Below are 25,044 nucleotides of genomic sequence, written 5' to 3'. Positions count from 1 at the left end.
CTGAATGAAGATATTTAAAAAAAAAAAAAAGTGACTAGTCCTTTTAAAAAAAAAATGTACTATTTTTTTTTTCACTCATGATAGATTCTTTCATTTCTGAACATTCTAATTAGTAAATCTTCTCTTTATAATTCAGTGTAATTGTGGGGAATATAACTTTTCTGTTTTGTCTTTTTGCAAGAACATTAAAAAACTTCTGAAGATACCTTACAGCAAGTCACATGTGAGCATGGCAGTACACCGTATTGGACGAACCCTTTTACTGGATGAGCTAGATATTCAGGAGCTCTTCATGAGATCATCTCAGGTTAACCATTTGTTTTGTTAATGTCTTTGGCCACCTGGCATATGTATTTCAAGTGCAGTGTTATCAGCACAAAGGTATAGCAAATGTAGCAAAATTGTTGAGAATTGTATACAAAGGCGAAAAAGGGGTTCACAAAGCACTTAGTTATCGTGGATTCTCTCTAGTTCCTATAGAACTACAGGTTGCACTAATAGATCAGGCATCTTTTTAACTGAGGGTATTGTATGCTTAAAATACCCCTTCTCACCTTTTCATTTAATGTCTTTGATATTGCTGGACAGTTTTACAAATCTATTACTCAGTCTTTTAACACTGCATGAAACTATAATCTGTTTTTTGAAGAGTCGATTTCACTGAAATATGTTAAGTATAACTGATTTCAGAGTTCAGATGTCAAGGCACTGTTGTAAAAACTTATCTTTTAACATTTTATTTTATTTTGTGCCATTTCATGTGGGATGGGTATATTGTATCTGCTAAATGCTTAACACATGAACAAAAGAATCTAAGTTATTTCACATTAATTTCATGCTTATTTATGCTGCTTAGACGGGGGACTGGACGTGGCTTAAAGAGTTCTATCAAAGACTAATAGATCAGAAGTGGCAAAGAAAGAAGAAGAGTAAAGAACACTGGTACCAGAAGGCTATACTTTCCAAGTTTTTGTATTACAGGTAGTTTGATTATATATTTTTATTTGCATAACTTGTGAGTTCTACCCCAATTTACTTTTCTCTGGTTCATTATATTGAAATAAAAGTTAAAGATATGAAACTGTCTCTTTATCCTAAAACAAAATCCAGAGGATGTAGTTTTAAGAACATAACGCTGATACAAGTAAGTTCTTTATTTAAAATATTTTAGTATTGGAGCATGATTTAGTTGAAAACACGTTGCAGTACTGCTCTCTCGGAAAAACACGTAATTTTCAAGGATTTTTAACATGATCCTGGACACCTGTCTTTCTGCTCTAACTGATGAATTTACAAGATGGGTGTTGCTGAGTAGTTTTTAACTAAATCCGCATTTGTGTCTCTTTTGTGAAAATAAAATGCGTTAATATCGGTTAGGCATTAAATATAACAATCTCAAATTCAGTCTCTTTGAATGTGTCTTTCTGTCAGCATTAATGGTGATGGAGCGGCTCAGCCAGTGTCTTCCACTGCAGAACAGCATCATGAAGATCCACTTCCTGATGAGAGTGATGAAGTAGGAAGGGCTTCCTGGCCAGCCCCTTTTGAAATGCCTTCGTCAGTATCTGAAGATCCAGGTTCTTCTAACCAGGTTAGTATGGATTAAATCTTAACAGACCTTTAATTTTTATAGGAGAGAGGTATTTGGTGTCTGATATAAGCTATAAAAATGTAGTAGTCAAGAGTCCTCCTTTTAGCTAAAGAAGCAGAATCTAACGTATTGAAGAAGCCTTGCTCAACTAGACTCTAAAAGCACCATTTTTGGCTTTCCTTGAGCAGTAATATATGGTACCTAATGCTTTATGAGCTGTATACAGATAGACATCAGAAACTAATTTTGCTTATAATTGATTTTCCTTAAATAGGATTAATGTGTTTTCTATATATAATTCTAATGTTGGGTTTCATTCCAGAATGAGCCATTGCCTTCCATTTGTGGCTCCATTTTAGTATACTTGGTCATAAAAAAACTGGAATAAAAATATAGCCATATAAATGTAACTTGAATGTCCTGCGTGCTCCTAGAACACGAAAGTATGGGAGGGTCTGAGAAAAGTGATTTTTTCATACATTGTGTTGCAATACTGAATTAGTGTGAAAAATCGTATTTGCACATTTTTGCTCTTTGTTGGTTTGTCAATCGCAATCTTAAAGGAAAATACACTGTATTTTGACAATTTGTTTCTTCAACAGTCGTACTGAAAAAAGATGACTCTTTCCTTATTCTGTTTCCTGTGTTGATTCCACTGAGCTTCTATTTTAGTCTTTTTTCTGGTACTGTGAGGATGTGCTAAGGCGTGGTGATCATCATCTTTTGTAGCATTGACATGGGCTGAAATGGATGAACCTGAAATCTGGAAGAATTTCAGAATACTTTCTTTCCACAGTGCATGTTAATATTATTCCAATATTTATTGATGTTGAAGCAACCATCCAGACTTACTGAAGCAAAATCTTGGTCAAACTGTATTTATGTTTAAGATGCTCACCAAAAGAGTGTCTGTAGACAGGTAGTTAGTTTTTAAATCAGTCATTCAGAATGTATTTTTTGAACATACCTGGAATTTTCTTCATTATGGTCATGAATTTATTAAGTGTAATAGATTTTACACTAATGAAGGAGAGAAAGTTAAGCAAATATCTATTTTGTGATTATATATCAAAGTAAGCAGAGATCATATGGTATCTGCTACCCTGAGTAGAATAGGTACCACTGAACTCATACAATATAATACAAGCAATTGCGTGTGCATTTTGATTGGTTAGTATTGCTCCAGACCTCAGTATAAATGCTTACAAAGGGGCCAAAAGAGATTGACTTGTGGCTGAAAATATGCATAGGAGCCAGGTTTTTCTTTCTTTATCTTATCAGACAGTAGAGGTGAATATTAAGGTTTTCTGAAGTTAAAGGGACTTTGTACAACATCTTAAGAGTTCAGTCTGTGCAATGGATGTTTAAATACATTATGAAAAGTAGTATTTCTTGTGCATGTAGAGTAGCCTCCTAATTAATGTAAGTTTAATACATTTAAACTCCAGCATTCTATTTACATTTAGATGGTAATGATCACCCACCTTTGTGAAGACTCTACCATTAATAGGGACACTAGATGACTCAGATTGATAAAGGATTATGAAGATTCTCTGCTCTAGATCACCACATAGAATCTAGATTGCATTGGTAAAGTTGTAACAATTCTATGTGCTTTGAGGTGGAACCATAAATGCCATTCTTTCACAGCAGAAAGCCACCTCGATGCCTGATTAGGCATGGAGAAAGAAAGAGAAAACTGCTGCTCTCTCTCCTCCACGGAGGCACTGTTTCCAAGTTGTGATTCAGGTGTGTTGCAAGGTGGTGCAGAAAACCTTGCACTGCTGCGGCACATTCTGTGCTTTTACTGTGGATAAATAAAACTTCAGGATAGAAAATTTAAATCTCCAGGATTGTGAATGTGTTACTTTTCTTGGATACCAAATTATTATTTTTTTAATTCTCTTCACTTTCCTATTGTATTTAATTTTGCAAAGTTTGAGAAATTAAACTATTTTTATATGTAAATGAAGACTGACTTTGAACAAATCATACTAGAATTCCAATGCAGTAGCTACAGTAAGAAAGAATTGAGGTAAGCCACTGGCTGAAGAAAGTTGTATACATTAAACAAAATAAGGATGGAATTAAGGTTTTCACTTTTTATGCTTCTGCTGTTCAGGATATATATACACTTTTGAAAATGGCCTGACTTTACCTCAGCAATAGAATCACTCCTTATGTCCTTGTGCTTTTCACAGGGAAGTGTGCCTCTTGAACCCTCATATGTAGTGGGGCATGTGGCCTCAGCCCCCAAAGAACAAAACCTGAGTACTTTGTTCAATGACGGGGAAAACAGTCAGGTATGCTTTTTGTGGAATCTGAGCGGAAACAACAATCCCCAGTTTAACAAATCATTTTAAATTTGGTCTAAATTGGATTCGGGTTGGTGGCGAGGGGAGAAAAATTAAATCCTTCTGTAGCAATAGCTCTTGTGACATCAGTGATCTTGGTCTTTTAAGTTACTGTGAACGCATAGCATAGTCTTTATGTGCTGTCCTTTATTTGCCTTTTTTGCATCTTGCTTTCTCATAGTAATTCTGCAGATTGTGATGGAGAAAAAATTAACAGAGTGGATTATTTAGACACTTTCTTTTTTTAAACAAAGGGACTTAAAAATGACTTTGTTCGGAACATCTTGTGGACCTTTGAAGACATTCACATGTTAGTAGGATCAAATATGCCTATATTTGGAGGTGGAAGATACCCTGCTGTGAGCTTGCGTCTCAGGTGAATTCTTAAACTAATGTGATGTGTATCCCAAACCTGGCTCTCTTGTTGCTTCAGTTTCATATTCAGTTTTGTGTATATATAAGTTTGTAGGATAATTTAATTCTTAATCTGCATTTAAAGATTAATTTTATACTCTAGTATTGAAGTGGTAATGATTTCATGAAGTAGTAGAAGGGTGTTTTTTGTGATTAAGGCACTGGATTTGGACTCAGGATGTCTTGGTTCTCTTTCTGGCTCTTCCTCAGACTTCTGGTGTAACTGTTGGCAAAACACTTAGGGCCTGATGGTTGGAGGTGCCAACTATCTGCAACCCATTGCCTTTGGAGTTGTAGGTGTTCAACACTTCTGAAAATTAGGGCCCTTAATCTCTGTTCTAATCCCCAATTTGTAGAATGGGAGTATCACGTCTCTGCTTTGCACAGATGTTGTAAGGATAAATACATTAATATTCGTGAGATGCTCAAATGCTAGTATTGGATGCCATGTAAAATACAGTTACGGATTACTGTCCATATATAACTGAAAATGTGTACTTGATGTTGTGGTTACTCTGTTCTCTGACTCTTTTGTTCTTGCTGTGGGGGGTTCTTGCCCATGCAGAGGTGAAGGAGCCTGGTCTCCCACAGCAAGGGTGGGAGGAAAGACCAGTATGCCTTTCATAGAGTGGGAAAGATGGAGGCAAACTTAAAAAGTTGAAGTCAGCTTGGCATACTGGGCCATCTTTGCTCAAAAGACACTCAAGGTTCACGTAGCTGGGCACTGTAAATGCAGCCCAGAACTGAGGTGCCTTTGGAAGAACTGTGTAAGAAAGTTTGCAATATGCTTGGTTCCAGCTAATTCTATTAATCCCTTAATTTTTCCCTTAAAAAGTGTTTAGAAAACTATGGGTGATCTCAGTAATAATGTGGGCTGTAATTTTAAAGTGGTGAGGGCAGTAATAGCATGCATTCCATTAGCAGTAACAGATGCTAATATCATAAAAAGAAAAGGAGTACTTGTGGCACCTTAGACTAACCAATTTATTTGGGCATAAGCTTTCGTGAGCTACAGCTCACTTCATCGGATGCATACTGTGGAAACTGCAGAAGACATTATATACACAGAGACCATGAAAGGAGGTATTGTTTCATGGTCTCTGTGTATATAATGTCTTCTGCAGTTTCCACAGTATGCATCCGATGAAGTGAGCTGTAGCTCACGAAAGCTTATGCCCAAATAAATTGGTTAGTCTCTAAGGTGCCACAAGTACTCCTTTTCTTTTTGCGAATACAGACTAACACGGCTGTTACTCTGAAACTTGATATCATCATAGTGGTTAGTATAGCTCCCCACATGTGCTAGTTTAAAATATAACCTTAGTCACAAATGAAAGCTTTTTTTTACCTCAATTTTAAGGTTGCTCTGTTCTCCTCGTACTGACACACACATAGCTAAAGTCTCAACAGACATTTATTGTAAGTGGCAATTTAAAAAAAGCAAACAAAACCTCTACTAGATGTACCCTGATGACTTAAATATCTTTATTTGCTCCAAGCAATACCAAAAATATTTTTGTTGTAGGGATAACAACAAGCCAATAAACGTGCTAACAGGAATTGACTATTGGTTGGACAACTTAATATGTAACGTCCCAGAGCTTGTGATGTGTTTTCATGTTAATGGAATTGTTCAGGTAAGTCCTGACGTCTTACATTTATGTCCACTTTACCAATTCTTTGATTAATTACCAACTTCACCGTTATGAATGGTTATGTGGGAACTGGTAGCAACATTGCACTAGAAAAGTTCTTATAAACCTTTTTTTGAGAAACTCTTAATACTTCCATTGTTTGTCCCTGCCTTATTTTCAAACAAAGTCCTGGGGCTAGAGATGTCACTCTTGTTAGTTCCATGAAATTCTGTTCAGATGTGGCTGAACTGATGAACAATTTAAAAAGAGCCCCCTCTTTCCCCCCCCCCCCCCGCCACCCGAAAATGGGTTAACAGCCACGTCCTGCTGCTAGCTAATGTACATACTTCTACCATTTGAAATACAGGACTGTGTGGTTTAGTGCTGAAGGTATTCAGAATTCAAGCCCTGCTGAAGATGCATGAAGGGGACATTTAGTTCGCTTTGTTTCCTTACAAATACAGAAACCTAGGAAATTACAAATCAGACATTAAAAGAATGTTATCAATGTTGAAAAGTCAAGCACTTGTAAATCTGGAATGTCCTAACTTTCAGGTGAAACCTTAATATTCTCTCTCCTTGTGTATTGTGATAGTGTCTTTAATTACATGATTGCATATGTAGTTTGTTTCCACAGGACTCCTGCCTCATTTAGTGTACAACTGGATGCACAAGGAGGTAGAATTAAGGATGCCTGGGCAACTGTAACTCTTGGATTTTTTTTTTTTTTTTTTTTTTTTTTACTTTTGAGTGCTTGATTTTTGTAATCTAAACAATGTTCTTTTAACATAATCTTTGTATTTAGGATATATATTGTGGTAGCACCTAGAAGCAAGCTAGGTGGAAGCCTGTTGTGTGAAGTGCTCTGTAAACATGAAAGGGCCCAGTGTCAGCATTTCCATTTTGAACTATCATTTGTTGATATTTATAGGTGTATCTTGTAACTCCCTCCAAATTTTAAGAAGTGTACAATTCTAAACTCTCTGTAAACTTAATTTTGCAGATTTGAAAAATCTTAAATTATATAGCAGTCTTGAAATTTGTAAAGAAAATACAGAAATGTGGTTATAAACTAGTGTGTAGTAAAAGTCTGTACTGACTGGAGGGCAGATCCATACTTTATTTAAATTTATTAATATATACTGAGACAACAGAGTTGTTAATTAACTGTAAACCGTATAGTTTAAGCCAATCTGTTCAGCATAACCACATTCATTCTGCATCATTTTATTGAGATTACTGTATGTGTTAAATGCCAGTCTACAGAATTTCGCTTTAAGTTTGGCCCTGATGAGTCCTTATATTAAAACAAAGGGGTATAAGCGGTAAAATTACACAAACATAATTGGATGCAGCACTAAATTCATAACTCACAATTTTGAGGGCTTTCAGTATTAATAAACATTAATAATGGAACTCCTGTTTTCAATTTAATGGATGATGAAAGGCTTCTCTGTTTGTATAGCCAACCTCAGTATATATTATGAGGATTTTTCAATATGTTTAAAATACATTCTATACAGAAATATGAAATGATCAAGACTGAAGATATTCCCAATTTGGAAAACTCCAATTTTTCTACCAAAGTGATAAAGGATATTGCTCAAAATATCTTATCTTTTCTGAAATCTAACTGCACCAAAGAAGGGCATACTTACTGGCTATTTAAAGGTAAGCAATTCCTTGGTTGGGTTAATAAATGATGTTTGAGACCTATATATTGTCAGATTGGCTAATGGAAAAATCTTCTCTTTCAGCAAGTGGAAGCGATATAGTAAAGCTCTATGACCTCACCACTCTTTGTGAAGAAACTGAAGATAAATACCAAAACCCTTTCACAATGCCTGTGGCAATTCTCTTGTACAAGTAAGCGTGTCTTACAGAAGCAAAACTGTTGCAATATTTAATTTACTTAGATTTAAATGTAAGACATTAAATGTCTGACTTGGGTACTAGGTACTCTGGCCACCAGTTAAAAATGCAATCCAAAAATCATAAAACCAAAACATCACCACATTCCCCTTATACATACAACAATCAGCCAACCAAATCATGATATTAACTGAATCAGTCTCTCCATTCCTCACATTTCTCTGTCACCTGAGTGCTTCCCTAGAAGCCTACTCAAAAAGATGGGCTTTGCAGAATGCTTAGATGTGCAGGAAATAATAAGAAAAAAATGGTAATAGACACTTCAATGACATTTCTATGTCTATTCTGATCAACTTTTTTTTAGAGTTGCCTGCAATATGATGATGAAAAAAAACCAGAACAAGAAACACTATGGCACTATCAGAACATTACTCCTTAATTGTGTTAAGTTATTGGACAAAGCCAGACATCCACAAGTAAGAATTCTATTTTAATACATTTTTTTACTACAGAGAGATGTGTAGCTTGTATATAATGAAAATACGGATATTGATGATGTACCTTCAACTAAAAGCACCAATAAGGTAACCAAATGCTATATTAATTACAGTGTGATTGCAACATGTTAGTGAGCTAATCTCATCCTCTTATGCAGTGGCAGTGGATCTTGGTTATAAAAGTTCCCTGGACTGAAAAGTGACAATTCAAATGTCCCTGCATGAGCGTGCTTTTTTTTTTTTTTTTTTGGCAGAACCTCACTTTTCTTATTTTGAAGCTCAAATCACCAGTATGGGTCTAAAATCCCTCCTTATGATTAAATTAAAACTTCACATGAACTTTTCCTTGGGGGAAGTTCTGTAACCGAGATCAAGGCTCTTTCATGCTTAACGCTTTACAAACACACATTAAGAAACCAGACTCTGTACTGAAGAGCATCCAATCTAAATAGACAAGACAGCCAGAAGGTAGGAGGGAGAATCAGACTTGAATGGCAGGTCAGTGACAGGGCCAGGAATAGAACCAAAATCTCTTGACTTCTATACACTAGACTGTGATGCCTCCCAAGTTACTGATTTGGCATCTTGCATATCCAGCAGCAGTATGAAAGGCAGTAGAAATGTCTAAAGCAGTGGTTCCCTAACTTAAACAACCTGTGAACCCCTTTCAATAAAATGTCAAGTCTCGCAAACCCCCTCCTAAAAATGAATATTTCCAGGGATTTTCTCCTTAACCTGAGTGTCAATTTATAAAAGCAGTGATCCTGGAAATTTGTTTTTTATGACATGCTTATTACACACTATTATTATTATTTATCATTACAGGTGGTTTCCTAACCTAGATTTAAAACATTTTCTTCAGACTGTTACTGTTGTCAACTGAAAACTGACTCCATATATGTGAAAGGCAGATCATGAAACAACCAAATGGTGGTTGTCATCTGGACTCGGTGTATAGCTTAGAACATACTGAATTAAATTATCAGTAGGATGCTCTGGATCAGAGTTGTGAAGTGACATAAAAATAATCTTAAAATATAGTATTACAGCTCATGGATCACTTTTTAAATGGTGTATTACCATGGTAAAGACCATAATGTTAGCTTTCACTGTCTACTTCATTACATCTGTATTTTGGTATTAAACATTGTGTTGTGGGGGGCGGTAAGGGAAGGGATCCTGAACTGTCTTCCATTCCTTACCTAATCTAAGGTAATCCTTACCATGCCTGACTAATCTAATCGCCTTCTATGATGAGATTACTGGTTCTGTGGATGAAGGGAAAGCAGTGTATGTATTGTTTCTTGACTTTAGCAAAGCTTTTGACACGGTCTCCCACAGTATTCTTGTCAGCAAGTTAAAGAAGTATGGGCTGGATAAATGCACTATAAGGTGGGTAGAAAGTTGGCTAGATTGTCGGGCTCAACGGGTAGTGATCAATGGCTCCATGTCTAGTTGGCAGCCGGTGTCAAGTGGAGTGCCCCAGGGGTCGGTCCTGGGGCCAGTTTTGTTCAATATCTTCATAAATGATCTGGAGGATGGTGTGAATTGCACTCTCAGCAAATTCCCAGATGATACTAAACTGGGAGGAGTGGTAGATACGCTGGAGGGCAGGTATAGGATACAGAGGGACCTAGACAAATTGGAGGATTGGGCCAAAAGAAATCTGATGAGGTTCAATAAGGATAAGTGCAGGGTCCTGCACTTAGGACGGAAGAACCCAATGCACAGCTACAGACTAGGGACCGAATGGCTAGGCAGCAGTTCTGCGGAAAAGGACCTAGGGGTGACAGTGAACGAGAACCTGGATATGAGTCAACAGTGTGCTCTTGTTGCCAAGAAGGCCAATGGCATTTTGGGATGTATAAGTAGGGGCATAGCGAGCAGATCGAGGGACGTGATCGTACCCTTCTATTCGACGTTGGTGAGGCCTCATCTGGAGTACTGTGTCCAGTTTTGGGCCCCACACTACAAGAAGGATGTGGATAAATTGGAGAGAGTCCAGCGAAGGGCAACAAAAATGATTAGGGGACTGGAACACATGACTTATGAGGAGAGGCTGAGGGAACTGGGATTTTTAGTCTACAGAAGAGAAGAATGAGGGGGGATTTGATAGCTGCTTTCAACTACCTGAGAGGTGGTTCCAGAGAGGATGGTTCTAGACTATTCTCAGTGGTAGAAGAGGACAGGACAAGGAGTAATGGTCTCAAGTTGCAGTGGGGGAGATTTAGGTTGGATATTAGGAAAAACTTTCACTAGGAGGGTGGTAAAACACTGGAATGCGTTACCTAGGGAGGTGGTAGAATCTCCTTCTTTAGAAGTTTTTAAGGTCAGGCTTGACAAAGCCCTGGCTGGGATGATTTAATTGGGGATTGGCCCTGCTTTGAGCAGGGGGTTGGACTAGATGACCTCCTGAGGTCCCTTCCAACCCTGATATTCTATGATTCTATAATCACTAATCTAGTGACTTCTAGTTCCAAATGTATTGTTGCTCCTCCTTGCACCTAGGTGGTGACCACCTCCACCTCCTGGTTCTCATCACTGGTTGCTCTTATTCATGCATTGTGACCTCAAAACAGCTACTGCTATTTCCTGAAGTACCTGTTTCATAGATACATAGAGGGCTTCAGTTTTCAAAGACGTCCACTAAATACAAAGCCTTCCTTGAACAGTAAAAAAATTTATGGTGGGGGTGGGAGAAGAGCAGAAAAAGTAGATATAATAGGTGAGACTTTCAGACTGTTTTTCACAAGAGACTTCATAGCAGTGGTGTTAATGACTTTTTTTACAGTCTTCCTCCAAATGAGGAGTTTAGACTGCTGAACAGACAAAATACAACTAAAGACCAAAATATAATAAACCATAGGAGCTGATATAAGCTTTTTGCATGAACACTCACTGGCTTTTAAAAATTGTTTTTTTTAAATCGAGATAACTAACAGTACATACATACATCACCTCAAAAATAACTTGTAGTCTATCTCTCTCTGGTTTTATACTACCATCCACCACAGTAGTTTGCAGCTGACTTATGCCAATATGTGAAATGAACTTTTATAAAGCCAGATGGTTAGCCAAAAAGTTCATTGATTTATCCAGAGGTTTGCCTCACCATAGTCATGGACTTATTTACATGCCTGAGAAAATCTGGATATACTGTGTGTGGAATTGTATTAAACTAATCTTCAAGTGTGGCTATGATCAGAAAACCTTTTTTTAAACAGAAGGTTAAATAAGAGAGAAGACAAATGTAGTATTTTATTATTTATTTGTAGTATTCTACAAAGAATCCCTGTCGTGAACCTGTTAGGCACTGCAAAAAACACAGAACAAGAAGCCAGTCCCTGTCCCAAAAAGCTTACAATCTACGTATAAGACAAGAGACAATAGATGGATAGAGACAGACCGATGGAATATAATGGAACAATGAGATAGTAGTAGTAAATATAATAGACTGTGTTCTCAGCACACTAGCCATCTAGATCACACAGGAAAGGAGGGTTTTGAAGGAGGATAATGATTTCATGGGGAGCGTCTCCTAAGCACGAGGGCAGCATAGCAAAAAGAATGAAGGTGCCAGTATGAAATATTAACAAGTGCGGAATGGGCCAACTGGAGGTGAGAATTGACCTTTCAATACTGAATGTGAGATAGATCGGGTGGGAATAGATCATGATGGGCCTTGAAAGTGAAGACAGGTAGTTTGTTTCATATGATAAAGAAGGTGCCATAGAAGGTACCCAAAGAAAGGGATGACATAGTCAAAGCTACAGGCTAAGAAAATTATCTTTGCAGCTGCATGCCAAATGGGTATCAGTGGGGCACAATTACGTTTGTCAGGCCCACAAAGAAGGGTGTTGCAGTAATCAAGATATGAGATGAGGAGAGCCTGGACACGAGTCTTAGCTGTGTGGATGGTTAAGAGAGAACATATTGTTGGGCATGTCTACACGAAACTTCCTGCATATGAAACTGTGCTCTAAATCTATAGCACTCCACTGTGTTATGCCCTGACCGTGAGGATGCTACTCCTGTGCGCTAAAGGGTCCCTAGTATGTCCCTATTAGAGGGCTGTAGATTAACACTTCACCTTGCCATGCAATACATGTTTCTGTAGATATGCAGTATTGTGAGCTCCTGTGATATTTTTTTTATCGCAACTCTAGCAATGTTGAGAGTTTTTAACCTGTCTCATGAAAACATGAGAGGCTGCCAATTCATGAATTTTCTCTTATTCAAAATGGCTACCATCTCTGTTGTCAATGGGGCTGAAACCGGTAAGATGGCCTCTATTTCCCTACAGTCTATCTACATGTGGAAGTGCCCTTAATGAAGTTGGTTGATACCTGGCACTGTTCTCAGTGAGGCTGAAGCTGCACTGAGAGGCAAAATGGCTGACATGCTATGGTTCAGGAGGGCTAGACAGGACACCGGGACTATGAGATCAGCTGAGACACTGTGCAAGATGGATGAAACAGAATGAGTAGGAGTGGGATGCTAGGGGGCCCAAGAGGCAGATTTTGGAATTATAAGGGAATGGGGAGCAGGGGCTGTGGCGGCATATGGGAGGCAGAATGGGGGTTCAGAGAACAGCAATGGGGTGGGAGACAAAGACCATAGAATGGGAGCCCCCTCAGCCTGGCGTTAGTGGTGGGTGTGGGCAGTCCTGTCTGAGCAGCCAGGGGAAGGCAGTGCTGTGTTGCCAGCTCTTGCAAATAGATCACGAGTCATGAGATTTTTGGCAGCTGCAGGAGGAGCTCTCACAATGATGCAAGCAGCTCCTCTGATCCTGTGATTTTTTTTTCAGGGCTGAGCACATGGGCAAAGCTTTGTGAGAGCCTTGGAGCACAGGACACAGATGGGTCTTGCCACTGAGCTCTGCCTTGAATAGCCCTATAGCAGAGAGGATGGTCCTTGGAGAGATGTGGAGCGGGAAGTCAGGGGAAAGTCCGGACCCAGCAGCTACGCTTTCTTGTCTCCCACTGCCTGGGATGACTTCTCTACTTGCGATCCAGACTGAGGAGAAGGGAGTGTCAAGATAGGAAAATATATGGCAGTTTCCCTGTTATCCTCTGCTCACTCCTAAGATAGTAAGTGGTGTCTCCATCTGAGCAGCCAAGTCGAGGCATGCATTTTTGTGTGCATTAAAGGTTGACTTTTCACCTAAAATTCACACACTCACAGAAGAATAAAGGGAAGTTAAGTCAAGAAGTACCAAAATACGTGGCATGATGATATCCTCATGCTGTCTGGGGCCAATCTCATGATTTTGGGGGATCTGGTTTGTGATTTTTTTTTTTTTTTTGGATAACTTCAGGCTGGCAATACTGAATATAGCCTGCGTGTGAGGACCCAGAAAATGGGCCGACTTGAAGATAACACCCAGGTTACAGGTCTGAATAACCGGTAGAATGATGATCATGTCCACAGTCGTTGAGAAAGGAGGTAGCAGGGAAGGTTTGGAGAGGCAAGATTAAGAGCTCTGTTTAGCTATATTGAGCTCAAGCTGATGGTTAGATATCCACAAGGAGCTGTTGGAGAAAGAGAATGAGACTGTAGTTTGAACAGAAAGAGATGGGTCTGGAGTAGAGAGGTAGAAGTAAAGGCCTGCAGCCTGAAGCTAGCTTTGAAACTCTGTAGAAGTGTAGTGCTGTTTTGCTGGTAGTCAGGCTTGATCTCAAATGACCGAGTTACTTTCTGTGTCAAGAAATGTGGCAAGACGGATACAAAGTAATATGGAGAGGATCGCCAGGAACAGTCTACTTAGGAGGGAGCTGAAGCTAAAGTTTGTTACTACATTCCTACCTCAGGGGTTTTGTTACTTTATAAAGAATAAAGGCAAACCTCCAAAATGGGATAAATTTTGACCACAACCTGTTATATGTGCATTGCATTGAGAGTAGGGTTGGGATCTTGACCCTTTATAGGGTTGTAACTTCTTAGTTTCCTGTAAGTTGTTTTTGTCACGCATATCTGCAGAGCCAGTTTCTGCTTTGTGCACCAGTGGTGTGTTTATCTTTAAAATTCTAATTTCAAGTTTTAGTGTTCGCAGTGATGGATGTATTTGAGCTTGATTTTTCTTGATAATGGAGCTAAGGTTGGAGGATGTTCTTGTAAATTTAAGCAGATTTAAACTTATTCTTCATTAGTAACCTTCACATTGATGAATAATACCTTTGGATAATCAGAATATAATACCTTGTATATCAATAGTGCCTTTCATCCAAGTATTTGAAAGCTTGTGACCATATTAATTAACCTTTTCAAATATATTATGCCTGTTTTTGTAGATGAATAAACTGAGACCTTGAGCTGAACGCTATCGTGCAGCTAATCTGAAGCAGTCAGAAATAAAATCCAGAAGTCATCTTCTCCCCCTCCCTCCTACTCCCCCACACCCCCCCGCAGACACTGCTCTGATCAGCTGTTCGTCTTGCTACCTTTCAATTGTAGAGTCACTTCTTAACCTAACGTTAAATGTTCCATTACAGGACTTCTACAGTGCAAAAGGTGTAACATCCATATCTGTACAGTCCATGTGGACTGTATCTTAGTAGAAGTCAAATACTATTAAAAATGACTAAAAGTTGTTAAGGGAGAGTGATCCTGGAAGAGCAGTTTAGTTTTGACCACTAAACAGCTGTAAATTTAAATGTATTAATACACTTTAAAAAACCCCACAGACCATTATTCTTTTACTGTAGTGGCAGTCTTTTTTTAAATTGGCTATGACATTTTAAGCATATTAATATCTATTTGCATGCACTGGTTAGGGATTTTGCAGGTACCTGTACAGTCTTGTGTGTGCATTTATTGGACCCTTTTCTAAACTTGTTCTTTGTCTCAGAGTGGAAAGATGCAAACTTCTATTTGAGTAGCCTATTTAAAAACTTGTTAGTAACTTGTAGTAGTGGGGTACACTAAAATACTTTTTTTTTTTTTAAATAAGATTATTGCTTCAGCAAATTACATGCTCTCAGAACTCTTCCAGTTAGATGAGCCTAAAAAAGAAGGTGCAGAGTTTCCTTTAAATGGGAACTCTGATGAAAGTTATAGTGAAGAGGAAGAAGAAATGCCAGATAGTGATGAAAATGGTTCCTACAGCACCAGCTCCGATCCACCAGATGACAATAAAGCAGTAGCTGTAATCAAATCTGTTGGAGAGTTATCAGTACCAGAAAAATATAAATCTATTCACCAAATACGGGTAAGTTACTAACAAGCTGTGCTGAATTTAAGAGGGTGGGAGGGGGAAACTTGAAATGAACATAGTGCGACTTGTATTGTCAAAATATAGTTAACTGGGAGCAGTTCCTTTTATTAAAAAAGGAACTGTCTAAAGACCTTTATGTCACCAGTTATTTGTGTACCTCAGATGAATTGGAATATTGGCAGAAAGGAAATAAAAACTTTGGGCCGAATTGTGGCTCTCTGAGTTTTATCCTATTGCAGATGCAAATGAATATTGTTTTTGTTTTATTATCTTGTGTGTGTATTCTACTTGCCTGTTAATTTCTGCATAGCCACCTATAGAGAAATTACTCATCCTTGTTGTAGGAATATTCTGAATATGGAATGGTACTTAACAGCTGTTGAGAATTAAGGGCGGTCCATACTAAAACATGTGGTTTACCAGCATATCTCTGGAATGTACCTTAACAGCTTGACATGCAGAGAATCTGAGTGTTACCTCCCCACAAAACCATGGAGTTACTCCTCAGCTCCCTCCTTGTCCGCTCTCAGAATTTAGGAATCTTTGTTTAAAAGTTTGGTTGTGTTGAAGCCATTCTGAGGGAAGAAATCTTACCTTCTGCCCCACTTACGGGTATGAAAAGATGAATTAGGCAGCGTTAGTGTAAGCCATAATGCTGTCTGCATGCACCTCAGTCATAAATTTTCCAAAAACTTGTCTGGTATATGCTTCCATAATATGTAGATGAACAAAAATATAATGCAATTACCATCTGTCAGACTTCACCAAAGCCGCTTTTCATTAGTACAATATCTAAAACAACCAAATAATGTGAAACTGAGTTTTGTCATTTAGCTCCCAAATGTTAACAAGGTTTCACTTTGCCTCTTGACAGTTAATTAAGCCATATCTGTAGCAGTGAAGCGCTTGATTGCCTCATGCTTAGTTATCCTTCTGCAACATGTATATCATATCAAAAAGGTTGACTTTTCTTACAAGTCCCTATGCCAAATAACCGAAAGAGACTGATATTCTGCAAAATCAATCACCCATGGTGGTTGATATGCTGCAAGCTTTAGTACTTCAAGGCCCCACTGCTGAAAATGTAGCACCCTGTTGGTGGTAGAAGCCCTACACTGATTTTTCTTCTTAAAACTCAGATTCATAACTGGAGAGTACTGCACTTCTATTTGCAGGGTTTGGATTGATATTACACTGGCAGGATTTCATCTTTCTCTCATACTAAAAGTTGGTCAATGAAGATTGTTCCTGTCATTTAGAAAAGATGGTTAGGGTGAAATTCATCCCTCGTTGCACAGTTAGAGTAATGGGTTATGTGGAAGGAAATAGAATTTACACACCTGCCCGCCTGCTCCCTCCCTTACCTCCTTCTAGGGTGTGGGGCTTCATTGCAGTCACTGTATGGCTGCTTTTCTGGAAAAAGGCTGCTTTCCTTCTGTGGCCCTTATTTTAGGATTTTGGGTCACTAAAACAAACTGGTTATGAATTTTGGTCAGTTTTGGTAAATCTAGTTAAACCCTACAATGACAGTATCTTCAGTTCCTGAAGTAAAGGAAAGAAATGTTGAGGTCTAGATATAGTATGAAGTTTAACATATTTCATGAATGGCCTTCATTATAGTTTAACATATCCCAATAAACTGGATTTTGCTGTCTATCTTTTAAAGCTTCGTAGTTAGTTTGCTTGTATTTTTTTTTAAGTAGCTCTGCCTTCCTAAAATTTTTTTTTTTAATTAAGCCTAGTTGTGCATTTCCTGTTTGCCATGACACTGAGGAACGGTGTAGACTTGTGCTCAGCTATGTTCTAGAGGTAAGTTTCCTAATGCTGTTGTGTTTTGGTATGTTTATATTTAGTTCACCTTCCAAGTAAATACTTAATGAAAGGCTTTTTCTTTTTAAAGGGCTTGAAATCTGTTGACAGCAGCATTAAAAAAGATGGTGACCTCCCTGCAGCCGACCCCACCACCCCAATCCCATTAAAATACGAAGATGAATCCACGAGTGGTGGTCCTGAGTGTCTGGAAAAACAGATGGCTTTGTTTTTAGACAAAAGTAAGCTGAATTGTTTTGCAAATAGGACCTTTTCAATGGCACAGCACACTGCTGCTATTTTATTTTGATCGTCTAAACAATGTACTTGTAAATCATCAATTACGCCATGCACTGAAAAAGCAAAAAAGGATATTGCACACAAACAGAAGTGGAGAATATAGGCCTCTCCTTTTAAATATGAAAAGAAACAGGACAGTAGGGATTCTTTTAGCATATTAAAGATCCTTTTATAGTAAGTACATAAGGTTACTGCATTTTATTTAGATGTGGCTTGCCACTGGCTTCCATAAAGATTTCATTTTGTTCATAGATTGTGATGTAGTGCCCCCTTTAGATTTTTTTTTTGGCAGCTTTAGGTTTTGTCACTTAGATATTATCTTTATAAGACTATGGATTTTGGCAATAATTTTAGTGTCAACATCGTGCTCATTGCTGTGCTACACATGCGCATGTTGCCAACGTATAAAACATTAACAAGGATATTATTTGCTTGCCTTGCAGTTATAATTCTGCCTTTTATGCAAGAACTGTAGGAAATATTTGAATAAAAATGTCTGTTGAGTGTGTTTTAAATCACTAAAGCTGCAATAGCCTGCATTTACTGCTTCACCATAGTATCGGAGCACCTTACTATAGTGTTCTGGCTCTATGTAAAAGAGCAATAAGACACAGTTGTCCTATAACTATAATTCAAAAAACAAATGTAGGGGTTCTTAGATGTGTAATTAAAATTTAACTTTTAGTTGGAGTTTCCTTCCATTAATCCAGTAGTTTAGTTGAAAGCTGAATTGGCTGCTAAATTTTTTTTTCTGGGAGCTGAAAATGACAAGGTATTTAAGAGTTAACTTTTTAGAATATATATTAAACATTGAAATCTAGCTTTAAATACCTATATTGTGGTAGATGAAATACTAAGAAGATTATTGCCATGAAGGTAGGTAGTGACTATTGCTTCCAAGATATAAAATAATACTGCTATGCTTTGCCAACTCTCAAACCAAAAATGTATAATAAAATTTCCCAAGTCTGTCTTAATGAATAATCACGGGAAAGGTCTACTATTTCTCCTCCAACTTTAATTTACAGCCGATGGTGTCACTTGGAAGTCGGTGACTTGTAGATCTGCAAAGGACATAGTGAGCGGTTTTTTCCCCATAATCGGTCCAGAATTTAAGACTAAATATACCACCAAATAGCTGCATTACAATCTGAGCTAGGATAAACACCTAAGCAGTACCTCTGATTTAAGTCTCCCTTTTCAACTTTTGATAGCAGCAAAAGGAACTGACTCAAGTCTTTCAGAGTACCAGCTAGTGTTTGAATAATAGAGATTGAATTTAAACTAGACCAAGAAATTTCGAAGATATGTGAGAAACAAAGTTTCTCCCTTTATTGTACCTATGCTTTTGTTGTGCAAAACGTGTAGTATCATGCTCCTCCTGAAATCTTTCCCATACATGAAGAAAGAGTTGGGGGAGGCAGGATTAACAGTAGTTTTCCCTCAAATTTAATGTTTTAAAAAGAACCTTTGCTGACACCCACTGCACTGTGTCTGACTGTTTAGGTTGTCTGTATGATGTATCATACTTGTCCAGAAAGAGAGGTGTGCTCTTCTCCAGGCTGACTTAACGATGTGATCCTATAAGCCAGACCCTGGGGTCTGCCTTCCTGTACAGAAATGAGTCTCTGGCCTGAATATTGTAGAACTTTATCTGCTTCAAAGCCCCCTGAACTGGTGCGGCAGAAGCCTTTGGTGCGAGGACCAGGGCCTTTGGCCCAAAGCAGTGGCGCATTCGGTCTGGTAGCAGGGCTACTCCAGCATCAAGGAAACAGACTCTTCTGATGAGGCTAAGGATGTCCTGGCACTAACAGGGTGGAAGATTTCAACAGTTCCTTCTTCCAGGCTGAAATTGGACAGTACAGTTTGTCGATTCTGAGCTAATATTAGGGTTGCAAGGATTCAGTACAAACCAAAAAGGTCACATTTGTGGATCTCGCTGGAGCCCCAGCTGTGGGGCAGGGCGCACAGTCCCAGCTCCATTCCCTGCTTCAGCAGTTGTCAACTGAAGCCAAAGAAGTCACTGAGGTTCTAGTCAAGTCATGGAATCCGTGACTGCCGTGACCTCTCTGACTAAATCGTATTCTTATGGATTAGATTTAAGATTTACTTATTTTATTTTTGTATTTATAGTGGGCTCATTTCAAAAGGATAAACATTCCAGTCAATCAGGAATGATTCCTGGATCCTGGCAGTATAAAATGAAACTCCAGCTGATTCTGAAGTCATCGAAGGCTTATTATGTTCTATCTGATGCTGCTATGAGTCTTCAGAAATACGGAAGAGCATTACGATACATTAAGTTAGCTTTACAGTGCCATGGTAAGTAATTGGAGTTCTTAAACAGTGCACATAGACAATGGCAAATACTTCTGCCGCACATTGAAAAAGTCTGTGGCATCGGAGGACTGAATTAGGCACATAAATCCCATGCTTTTAACAAATATATTATAATAAAGAACTGGCTTGGGCTAGTTGGACGCAGGGAAGCCTTTTAGTTTAGATCATAGGTTTCTTCTGTCTCATTCCCTTTGTCCCCATTACAAAATGATAACAATTTGCACAAGTGGCAGTTTCACTTTGAAGGCAGAGGGGCAGGAATCAGCGTATAGACTGGGACTTGAAGTCTGGTGCCTGGAATGTGTAGAAAGGCTAAAATAGCACCTTTATTCATTATATTTGGCTTGAGCTATTCTTACATATTCCTCATTTTCAGAAGTGCTATATTCACTCAGAAACTTTAAGTAGATACCCATAGAGTGGAGTGCGTTTCCAACTAATACTGAGACTTTGAGTAGAATGATGGAGAATATTCTGATTCTGTTTCCTGGTTATAACACTGAGAGTTTGAATAATCAGAAAATATAATAGCTTTAAAGTGAAATTCTATTCTGGTTTTTAAAAAAAAAAAGTGCATTGTGCTTTGCCAAATTCATTGTTGTTCAGTGAATTGAGATCAAGCTCTATTTGTTAGTAAAAATATGTGAGGGGAATAGTTTCTCATTGTCATCCCTAAAAAATCAGTCTGAGATTTGAAAGTCAAACTCTTCTTCCTCGTACATCATCGTTAGTAATAAAAAATTCTGTAGGCCAAATCCTGCCTTCAGTTATACCTGTGAAAATCCTATTGTCTTCAGTGGTTTTACACTGAAACCAGTGGTTTTAGACTGAAACCAGTCTTCAGTGGTTTTACACTGAGGGCAGGTTTAGACCTTGCATTTGTAGGTTAGTTAACAGTTCTGTGTGAGCAGGGATAGAATTCAGTCTATCCTCCTTATCTGTAATTGCTGTGCAGTTGTAACAGGGATAAAAAGTAGTACCTGACTCAAACTACACATACAGGGATCAGAACTGTTGTGTAAGATGTCACCAGTCTTACATGGTCACTCTTCTACGAATAGTAAAATTTGGGTTCTACATGTCTCAAATATCTTAGTGCTTAATTTTGCTTTCTTGGGTTCCCCCCCACCAGATACTTACTGCTGCCTCTGCACCAATATGCCTGCTGAAGTGCTACTGTTTCTTTGTCAATGTTTAACCCTTTGTGGTGATATCCAGCTAATGCTTGCCCAGAATGCAAACAACAGAGCTGCGTATCTTGAAGAATATAACTACCAAACAAAAGAAGATCACGAAATATTGCACAGTCTTCATAGAGAATCCAGCTGTCAAGGTATAACATCAAAATAATAATATATTTGGCTGAATTAGTGTGGTCCTATCTGCCAATACTTATCCCACAGTGTTTCCTCAGATTTTGGCAAAACAGTATAGTATATCACTCCTGAGGGTGGGGGAACCTTATGGTGCTTTGGTGCTGTTTCTTTCTTGTCAAAAAGAAAGCTGAACATAGAAATTAAAATAGCTTTTTAGGCATATGGCTTTTCTGGAGAGTATATGATAAAATCATGTACTTTAAATATATCTAGAGTTTAAAAAAAATTCTTCACATCTTTCAAGTAATGGCCAAATTCTGCCTTTCTTTAGGCTCTGTGGAACCCCTTTGATTTTTGGGCACAACTCAGTCATTTTTATCAAACCTTTACTATTACACTTTTTTCATAGTCCCTAAAATAAATAACATTTGTTTAGAAAGAATTTATAATTGACATGCAGTTTTTGCTGTTTGTTTTTCCAGTATTTGCATGGGCCACTGACTTGTCTACAGACTTGGAATGTCAGCTTTCGGTTAGCTGCAAGTGCTATGAGGCAGCTAATGAAATCTTGCTTTTTAGTAACTTAAAAAAACAAAATCCAGAGCAGCATACACAAGTACTGAAGAGGATGGGTAACATCAGAAATGAAATTGGAGTATTTTACATGAACCAGGCTGCTGCAGTGCAGAGTGAGAGAGTGGGCAAGTATTTTTTTTTTCACTTGTTATACACTATTCTATTCAGGGGTTTACATCAAACAGTGTAACAGTAATTATCTTCAGCAACAGTATTTGAGAGATGTCACCTGAATTCTTTATTCCAGGAAGAAAGGGAATTTCAAAGAACTTCTTTGTAACAGATGCGCTCTCCTGTAGTTAATGGCATATTAGTGCTTCCATTATAAGCAATGTTTTTCAGGGTACTCCACCTTACACGTGAACACCTTAGTTTGTACTAAAATATGGAATATAAGACTCTGGAGAAACTTTATAGTAGTTATAATTCCCTGGAAAAAATATGAATACTAGCACAATTGTCCTCACAAAAATGCCCAATTATAGTCAGGCTATTACTATAGGTAGGATATTATTGCCAAATTTCTGATTTGATGATTATTTTGCTGTCCTTTCTTTTTCTTTAACAAAATAATATTTAGCTGAAATCGAACCTTAATGTTAAACTGTAAGCAACTGGTTATTTAAACAAATTACTCATGGTTACTTCATAGCATAGTATCTGAGTTATTTCTGTCTACTTACAGTAGGAAAGAAGTGGTATCTGAGTACTTTGAGGTAGCTGAGAAAATTGTCTTTTTAATGGTCATTGTCTTACCAGGTCTTTGTTAACTTTCAGTGGTTTTCGACTTAATGTTATCAGAAGGCACTGACTGTTTTCAGCAAGGCAGTACAGGGTAGCATCTGTTGACTTATTCAGAATTTCAACCACTTTGTGACACTAACCACAAAGCCTACATCATTGCTAGTTGCCAAAAGATAATGGATTAAGTTTTCCTTTGCTCTGGCCAAGACCGAGCCCTCTTGGTGAACTATTAAGTCTTCAGTCTTGACTTGTATGCTTTTCTGGAATTTAACACTATAGAAACATGAGAACAATAATTTAATATAGATGTTGATGGTTTAAAAATCTTTAAGAAGCTTGAATGAAATTGTAAGACCTTTTGCCCCCTCCCCCTCTTTTGATCTAGTGAGCAAAAGTGTATCTACAGCAGAGCAGCAACTGTGGAAGAAAAGCTTCTCTTGCTTTGAAGAAGGGATTCATAACTTTGAATCAATTGATGATGCAACCAATTCTGCCCTTCTTTTATGTAACACTGGAAGACTGATGCGAATTTGTGCTCAAGCACATTGTGCTGCCGGAGGAGATTTTAAGCGAGAATTTTCCCCAGAAGAGGCCCTTTACTATAATAAGGTAAAAGGCTTGTTGATCAGCTCGCAGTTCCTCGCTTAAAAGAATGGGCCTTGCTATTTTGCAGTGATTTCCCACTAAGCATGTGCGTAAAATAGATTTCTCTGGATGGATCATTTTCTGTAGTTCAGCATTTTCAAACTAATCTTTATTGTGGGGGAGTGGTGGATTGGCCTCTGGGTCAACTAGCAGACACATTATGACTATTTCAGGTGAAGCTTTAAATGTAGAAACTAAAAATATTTTGTGTATTGATTTCATATTAATTGAAAGTGTATAGGAAAATACCAAGAATAAACATAACTATGTAAAAATGCTCACTATGAAAAATAACAGGTATGTGTTTTGTCAGTTACAAAAAGTAAAGTTGATGATTGATTTTTTTTTTTCCCCCCTTCCCCTGACAAGCAGGGAGTTGCTCTCACAAATGCACACTTAATTTGTGAGAGCAATTTCTGTGAAGCAATGTGCCGATTTCAGTATATGCATACAGTCACTTACACATAGACATTTACATTTGCAGTTACGCATTCAAATTAAGCATGAAGAGGCATGTCCGAGTTTAGAAAATCAGGCCCGTAGTATTTTGATTAGTAGTACTTTTTCCAGATCTGATCATCTTTAAAAAGATTGCCGTTTCCTTGCTTACCTTACGTTATACACACAATTTATCAGAGGTAAATAATTTTGATATTTCTCAACATATGTATTTCTGTTTGTCCTAGGCCTACAATGCCCCTTGTGCAGTGTTTTTGAATTATTACATGCAGCAGTAGTATTGGGACTTGGAAAGTGGTATTTAACAGATGACCTTAAACTAACATTTAACTCTTTTCAGAGTAACAGCCGTGTTAGTCTGTATTTGCAAAAAGAAAAGGAGTACTTGTGGCACCTTGGAGACTAACCAATTTATTTGAGCATAAGCTTTCGTGAGTTGCATCCGATGAAGTGAGCTGTAGCTCACGAAAGCTTATGCTCAAATAAATTGGTTAGTCTCTAAGGTGCCACAAGTACTCCTTTTCTTTTTATTTAACTCTTTAAACTACTTTTTTTCCCTCTTTTTAGGAACCAAAAATTTTATATTTTAAACATTCAAAAAATGCATTCAAAAATGAGTTTTCAGATTAGCTATAAAACAGTCTTTAATGGATTTTAGGACCTCAGTGAAAGGAGAGCAAAAATTGTGAACATATCTGATGGAAACACTATAACCAATGAACTTAAAGATCACCCTTGCTATAGTTAAATATTGTCCTTTTTAGATTTTGCATCATTCATTTAATGATTGGACAGATCCCGAAGCTACTAGGAGAAGCTGGGGACATTCAGTCTTCTCCATCTCATTGCTAACTGATTGGTAAAGATCTCAGAAGAAAATATCTTAAGTAGCACTTTTAATTCAAAAGGATTCTCAGGGCTTCCTAAAGTACATAGAAGACCACTGATATACTGTTAAAGTAGAACTTGACAGCACTTTTTAAGATAGAGGGACCTTTTTGTCCTGAACACTGGGACTGAACCCTCCAACTCTTGTGAATAATGCTATGGAATCTTTAGTATCTGTATAAACAAGTCCTCAGTGTGTTAGGTCTTGGGCAGAAATCCTCCTGGCCTCAGAGCTCAAAATATCTGAACTGGACAGTTCATTTTTGCAGGAAAAAGAGCTGGATAGCCTTTGCAGCCTCCTGTACATAAAGCTTGGCTCTGAAGCAGTGTCTTTGCAGTATCATGTTGGAGGTAGGCTTATGGGTGGACAGGGAAGCTGGATGGACCATGAC

The 25,044-nt window shown here is 37.9% G+C and overlaps 1 protein-coding gene across 4 annotated transcripts in view; it reads left to right on the top strand.

Moving 5' to 3' along the window:
- The window catches only part of EDRF1 (erythroid differentiation regulatory factor 1), a 48,187-nt gene that overhangs the window by 10,892 nt on the left and 12,251 nt on the right, over positions 1 to 25,044 (top strand). For 3 of the 4 annotated variants that reach the window (XM_073354083.1, XM_073354080.1, XM_073354084.1), the window contains exons 4-19: positions 182 to 307; positions 857 to 981; positions 1,432 to 1,591; positions 3,793 to 3,894; positions 4,200 to 4,321; positions 5,885 to 5,996; positions 7,517 to 7,664; positions 7,751 to 7,859; positions 8,230 to 8,341; positions 15,312 to 15,569; positions 17,313 to 17,384; positions 17,476 to 17,626; positions 19,818 to 20,006; positions 21,157 to 21,357; positions 21,823 to 22,041; positions 23,046 to 23,269. In XM_073354083.1, the coding sequence (XP_073210184.1) occupies positions 182 to 307; positions 857 to 981; positions 1,432 to 1,591; positions 3,793 to 3,894; positions 4,200 to 4,321; positions 5,885 to 5,996; positions 7,517 to 7,664; positions 7,751 to 7,859; positions 8,230 to 8,341; positions 15,312 to 15,569; positions 17,313 to 17,384; positions 17,476 to 17,626; positions 19,818 to 20,006; positions 21,157 to 21,357; positions 21,823 to 22,041; positions 23,046 to 23,269 (2,430 nt within the window). The remainder of the gene's footprint in view (positions 1 to 181; positions 308 to 856; positions 982 to 1,431; positions 1,592 to 3,792; positions 3,895 to 4,199; positions 4,322 to 5,884; positions 5,997 to 7,516; positions 7,665 to 7,750; positions 7,860 to 8,229; positions 8,342 to 15,311; positions 15,570 to 17,312; positions 17,385 to 17,475; positions 17,627 to 19,817; positions 20,007 to 21,156; positions 21,358 to 21,822; positions 22,042 to 23,045; positions 23,270 to 25,044) is intronic. The other variant, XM_073354082.1, reaches the window with a different exon arrangement.

This window comes from Lepidochelys kempii, chromosome 7 (assembly GCF_965140265.1).
Source record: "Lepidochelys kempii isolate rLepKem1 chromosome 7, rLepKem1.hap2, whole genome shotgun sequence".
NCBI classification, from domain to species: Eukaryota; Metazoa; Chordata; order Testudines; family Cheloniidae; genus Lepidochelys; species Lepidochelys kempii.
Note: the sequence above shows the minus strand (reverse complement) of the source record. Positions and strands in the feature narration are given on the sequence as shown.